This window comes from Bombina bombina, unplaced genomic scaffold, assembly GCF_027579735.1.
Source record: "Bombina bombina isolate aBomBom1 unplaced genomic scaffold, aBomBom1.pri scaffold_715, whole genome shotgun sequence".
In the NCBI taxonomy this organism is placed as follows: Eukaryota; Metazoa; Chordata; class Amphibia; order Anura; family Bombinatoridae; genus Bombina; species Bombina bombina.
The window spans coordinates 190,654-197,116 of record NW_026512723.1 but is presented as its reverse complement, the minus strand read 5'-3'; the positions used below and the strand labels follow the sequence as shown (position 1 = coordinate 197,116).

Genomic DNA, 6,463 nt, shown 5'->3' with positions numbered 1-6,463 from the left:
GTTAATGCCTGAGGACGTACCCTGCACGTCCTCGGTGTGGAAAGCAGCTGGAAGCGATCCTGCTCGCTTCCAGCTGCTTTCCGGTTATTGCAGTGATGCCTCGATATGGAGGCATCCTGCAATAACCATACATGGCCATCCGATGCAGAGAGAGACACTCTGTGGCCCTCTCTGCACCGGACATCGATGGCCGGTATCGTTGGTGGGTGGGAGCCGACTTGGGAGGCGGGTGGGCGGCCATCGGTGTGCTGTGTTAAGTCACGGGGGGTGGGATCGGGGGCGGCACCGCCGGGGGCGCGCACGGACGCGCGCGCGTGCACGGAGGGTGGCGGGCGGGCGCGTGCACGGGGCGGGAGCGGGTGGGAACCGCTACACTACGGAAAAAATTTTAAGTAATAATTGGCCTAATCTTGTTTGTGCAAAAGCACAAAAAGAGATCGTGGAGGGGTGGGGGGTTGGTTTTGTGTGGGGGGAAGCTACACTACAGAAATGCTTACAAAATGAAAAATAAAGACATTTTTTCTTCTAAACTGGGTACTGGCAGACAGCTGCCAGTACCCAAGATGGCGCCTATCAAGTTAGAGTGGGAGGGTTATAGAGCTGTTTGGGGGGGGGATCAGTGAGGTTGGGGGCTAAGGGGGGATCGTACACAGCAGCATATGTAAATATGCTTTTTTTTTTAAAAAAAAAAAAAATATATATATAGCTTTTATTTTAGTACTGGCCGACTTTCTGCCAGTACTTAAGATGGCGGGGACAATTGTGGGGTGGGGGAGGGAAGAGAGCTGTTTGGGAGGGATCAGGGGGTCTGATGTTTCAGGTGGGAGGCTGAGCTCTACACTAAATCTAATATTAACCCTGCAAGCTACCTAATTAACCCCTTCAATGCTAGCCATAATACAGGTGTGATGCGCAGCGGCATTTAGCGGCCTTCTAAATACCAAAAAGCAACGCCAAAGCCATATATGTCTGCTATTTCTGAACAAAGGGGATCCCAGAGAAGCATTTACAACCATTTGTGCCATAACTGCACAAGCTGTTTGTAAATGATTTCAGTGAGAAACCTAAAATTGTGAAACATTTTACGTTTTTTTTTAATTTGATCGCATTTGGCGGTGAAATGGTGGCATGAAATATACCAAAATGGGCCTAGATCAATACTTGGGGTTGTCTACTACACTAAACTAAAGCTAAAATTACCCCAAAAAGCTCCCTACATGCTCCCTAATTAACCCCTTCACTGCTGGGCATAATACACGTGTGGTGCGCAGTGGCATTTAGTGGCATTCTAATTACCAAAAAGCAACACCAAAGCCATATAAGTCTGCTATTTCTGAACAAAGGGGATCCCAGAGAAGAATTTACAACCATTTGTGCCATAATTGAACAAGCTGTTTGTAAATAATTTCAGTGAGAAACCTAAAGTTTGTGAAAAAATTTGTGAAAAAGTGAACGATTTTTTTTATTTGATCGCATTTGGCGGTGAAATGGTGGCATGAAATATACCAAAATGGGCCTAGATCAATACTTTGGGTTGTCTACTAAAAAAAAATAATGTCAAGGGATATTCAGGTATTCCTGAAAGATATTAGTGTTCTAATGTAACTAGCGCTAATTTTGAAAAAAAATGGTTTGGAAATAGCAAAGTGCTACTTGTATTTATGGCCCTATAACTTGCAAAAAAAGTAAAGAACATGTAAACATTGGGTATTTCTAAACTCAGGACAAAATTTAGAAACTATTTAGCATGGGTGTTTTTTGGTGGTTGTAGAAATGTAACAGATTTTGGGGGTCAAAGTTAGAAAAAGTGGGGTTTTTTTCAATTTTTCCTCATATTTTATAATTTTTTTATAGTAAATTATAAGATATGATGAAAATAATGGTATCTTTAGAAAGTCCATTTAATGGCGAGAAAAACGGTATATAATATGTGTGGGTACAGTAAAGGAGTAAGAGGAAAATTACAGCTAAACACAAACACTGCAAAAATGTAAAAATAGCCTTGGTCCCAAACGGACAGAAAATGGAAAAGTGCTGCGGTCATTAAGGGGTTAAAGGGACACTAAACCCAATTTTTTTCTTTCATGATTCAGATAGAGCATAGAATTTTAAGCAACTTTCTCATTTACTACAATTATCAATTTTTCTTCATTATCTTGCTATCTTTATTTTAAAAGCAGGAATGTAAATCTTAGCAGCCAGCCCATTTTAGGTTCAGCACCATGGGTGGCGCTTGCTTATTGGAGGCTTACATTTACCCACCAATTAGCAAGCATAACCCAGGTTGTCAACCAAAAATGGGCCGGCTCCTATGCATCACATTCCTGCTTTTTAAATAAAGATAGAAAGAGAACGTAGAAAAAATGATAATAGGAGTAAATTAGAAAGTTGCTTAAAATTGCATGCTCTATCTGAATCATGAAAGAAAAAAAAAATGGGTTTAGTGTCCCTTTAAAGAAGCTTTCATTCCCATAGCCTTTAATGGTGAAATCTGTATATAAAAAAAACCACTTAAAAAACCCACTTCATAGTTATAGACACTGCTGCCATAGAATGCTAAAGACATGTGCCCACTCCTGAGCCTATTTAGGTATACTCTTCAACATATCATACCAAGAGAACAAAGCACATTTGAGAAGTGAATTGGAAAATGATTTGAAATATTACACATGCTGTCTAAATCATGAAAGTTTTATTTGACCTTTCCTCTTATATTTTTATATGAATGGTAGCAGTGGGAAAATGTTGCAAACTGTCCCACCCCTTTGTAATCTAATAACTAGGACTAGTTAAATACAGGGATTGGGTTCTAGTTTTCCTGCGGTTTTCAGTTTCAGTACTTAGGAATTCCCATGGTGCCAAAACTTTACTTCCATTTTGAACAATAACTCACCCAAATATAACTTTTGTGAAACAAGTTTATTAAATATATGTTATAAATAAAAGTTAAACAGGGAATGGAAAGTTCAAATTTTTCAATTTCTCGCTGCACACAGAAATTGGTGCCCTGACACCCTACGGTGTATGCAAACCCTAATTTTATTAACCCCATTGTCTTCATTATGCAGTATTAAAGGGACATGAAACCCAACATTTTATTTCATGATTGAGATAGAGCATGCAATTTGTAAATTGGAAACTTTTAAAATTGTATGCTGTGTCTCAATCAAAAAAGAAAATGTTGGGGTTTCATATCCCTTTAAGGGGCAGGTTATGGTTACACATGGTGACTACTATAGGAAACACAGTACAAACACTTTAGGATGCAGAGAACTAAAAGCAGGGCATAAGAAGTAGACATGATAATTACTTTGGGGTGTACAATATAAAATATCACTAGATCAGTTTATTTTCTGGGATCCAGCTTTTTTATTGGGCCAGTTATTTATTTGTGTACACAACAAACATTAAACATAGATAATGTAGTTAGGTACAAATACTTAAACAGCGTTAGTTGCTGGGGGTCCACAAATCTACATCCCCATCTTTCCTTATCTTCACCTCACAATGTTTGTGAGTTCCTGTGGTTTTTCCAGGCTTTGTGGTTCCTGTGGTTGTTCCAGACTCTCACATGCAAATTGCTCACATTTTTCTCATAGTTCTCTCAGCTGATATTTTAGGGATATAGTAGGACTTACAGCAGGTGTCACAGCACAGTTAACGCTTTCGGTGCCATATGTAGATCTCCCCAGCTTGTGCTGTCTCTTCCCCAGCCAAACCAGCACAAACAGTTCCTGCTACATAGCAGTGAGAGCCAATATGAGTCTGTGAGACAATCACAACCATTCGTCATTCCACACATAGCTTAGATAGCTCACAGCTGACTGCAGTAGCATGTGCTTCAGGGAGTATGTAGAAAAGGCACAGATTACTTTTGGTTTCATATTCAATAAGCTAATGGTGCTGAGTGGGTGGTTGATTCATGGCATAGCTTTTAAACAGAGGTGGTAAATATAAATACCAATGCTTGGAATCTACTTGAATACATTCTGGTATCAGATCTAAGATTTAACTGCAAAATCAGAACTGCATAACATAGTCTTTTGTTTGTTCCCTTCTATCACTCCACATAGTCCCACTCACTGATGAGCTATAAATTTAAGGCGCTGTGTGTACACCAGGTCTGCAATGTACAGCCCCAAGTTTAAAAATGTGAAAATTGTAACAACCAGTTGACTGTCCCAAGGGCAGCGTCCCCAAGAGCAGCGAGGTGGCCTTGTGGGTGACCCATACTTGCTATCAAAACAGAATACAGGCCAAATAACAGCAGCACTCATATACATCAGGATGGATAGCACTGTGTATATCACCACAAAGCGCTCAAAGGGGCAGCGGAGAGCAGCCGTACGTCCAGTGACATTGAGCATTATCACCACCACAGTCACAGCAAAGCAGAAGCTGTAGACAGCCACACACCACTGAGTAGCAACATACCTCTTGTACTGGCTCTCACTCGCCAGAGCACCAAAAATGACACATGCCACAAAGGCCTGGACAATCTTTAGCAGCCCTGCACCAGTTGCCATGTAACTACATGGCTGCCCAGGCCTAGCACGAGTCAGGAACACCTCCACAGCATAGGTCACAAATAGAAGCGATGCAGAGACACTTGCAGCCAGTCGAAAATTGCGGGTGGCACAGTCGGAGGAGCAGCTGAGTGTGACAAAGTAGAGTGGGTAAATAACTGCAGAAGTGAGAGTCATAAGGGCTGCCAGCATAGCGAATGCTGCGGTGAAGTTGCCCCAGGAGAGACCTTTAATGCAGGACTGGAGCCGTGTTAGTTCAAATGTGACAATGAGGATAGTCAGTCCGAAGCAAAAGCACCACACAAAAATGCAGAAGGTGCCATATGCAGCACTGAAGCCGGCACGGTGCAAAACCATACTGAATGTTGCACACCCAAATAACAATTGTAACAAACGAACATAGCCTACGCGGGACCAAACAGCCCCAACATTCAGATAGGGGCCACTATTATCCATTGGTGATGAGAGAGTTCACAATAAATGAATATGACACAGTGACTGGGTATACCAGTCACCTCCACTGCTTCAATAAATGCCTCCCTCTGCGAGAGATCCTCCAGTGTCCTTTTAATAGGAATAAAATGTCTCTACAGAAATCAGCAGTTTCTCTGTGTTGAGTTTCCCAAAACTGTATCCCAGTCACTGATTTCCAATATCTTTATATCAGGAGGTCTTTGTCTCTGTGCTCAGACCTCAGTCTCTGTCCTTGGGTTCTGTCTCTGTGCTGGGATCCTCTGTCTTACTATACTCAGTGCTTCTCTCGTCACTGAGTTTGGAGCCTGCTTGGGGTATAAATAGGCAGCAGTATTTATAGTGTCGGATTGGGTTCAACACTGAGACTTGCGAGGGGATGATCTGATGTTACTGACAAACCTAACTACAGAAAAATTCCACTGGTCCACCTGTCAGCCCAGAAATACCTTGCCACTGAAAAGCAACTAACAAGAGAAAAATGCAACAAACAGCCCATTACACTACACCATTAATACATGCAGTCCTAAAAAAACTACACCATTAATACATGCAGTCCTAAAAAAACTACAATATTAATACATGCAGTCCTAAAAAAAACTACACCATTAATACATGCAGTCCTAAAAAACTACAATATTAATACTCTCATGCAGTCCTAAAAAATGTCATGATTTATACACGCGGTCCTAAAAAACGACACCATTAATACATGCGGTCCTACAAAACTACACCATTAATACCTGTAGCCGTACAAAACTGCCCCATTAATACATGCCTTCCTAAAAAACTACACTATTAATAAATGCCGTCCTAAAAAACTACACCATTAATACCTGTAGGTCTAAAAAAAACGACACCATTAATACATGCAGTCCTAAAAAAAACTACTGTACACCATTAATAAATACATGCAGTCCTAGAAAACTACACCATTAACACATGCAGTCCTAAAAAACAAAACCATTAATAAATACATGCTGTCCTAAAAAACTACACCATTAATATCTGTGGTCTTACAAAAACTACATCAATAATACCTGTAGTCCCAAAAAACTACACCAATAATACCTGTAGTCCTAATACATTACACCAATTATACCTGTAGTCATAATACACTATATCAATATTACCTGTAGTCCTAATAAACTACACCAATTATACCTGTAGTCCCAATACATTACACTAATAATACTTGTAGTCCTAATACATTACATTAATAATACCTGTAGTCCTAATACATTACACTAATAATAGCTGTAGTCCAAATACATTACACTAATAATACCTGTAGTCCTAATACATTACACTAATAATAGCTGTAGTCCTAATACATAACACTAATAATACCTGTAGTCCTAATACATTACACTAATAATACCTGCAGTCCTAATACATTACACTAATAATACTTGCAGTCCTAATACATTACATTAATAATACCTGTAGTCCTAATACATTACACT

At 40.1% G+C, this 6,463-nt stretch overlaps 1 protein-coding gene across 1 annotated transcript; it reads right to left on the bottom strand.

Moving 5' to 3' along the window:
- Positions 1 to 2,900: 2,900 nt before the first annotated feature.
- Positions 2,901 to 5,277, bottom strand: MYADML2 (myeloid associated differentiation marker like 2). Its single transcript, XM_053697093.1, has one exon. The coding sequence runs from the start codon at positions 4,980 to 4,982 to the stop codon at positions 4,080 to 4,082; it is 903 nt and encodes a 300-aa protein (XP_053553068.1). The 5' UTR covers positions 4,983 to 5,277; the 3' UTR covers positions 2,901 to 4,079.
- Positions 5,278 to 6,463: the final 1,186 nt, after the last annotated feature.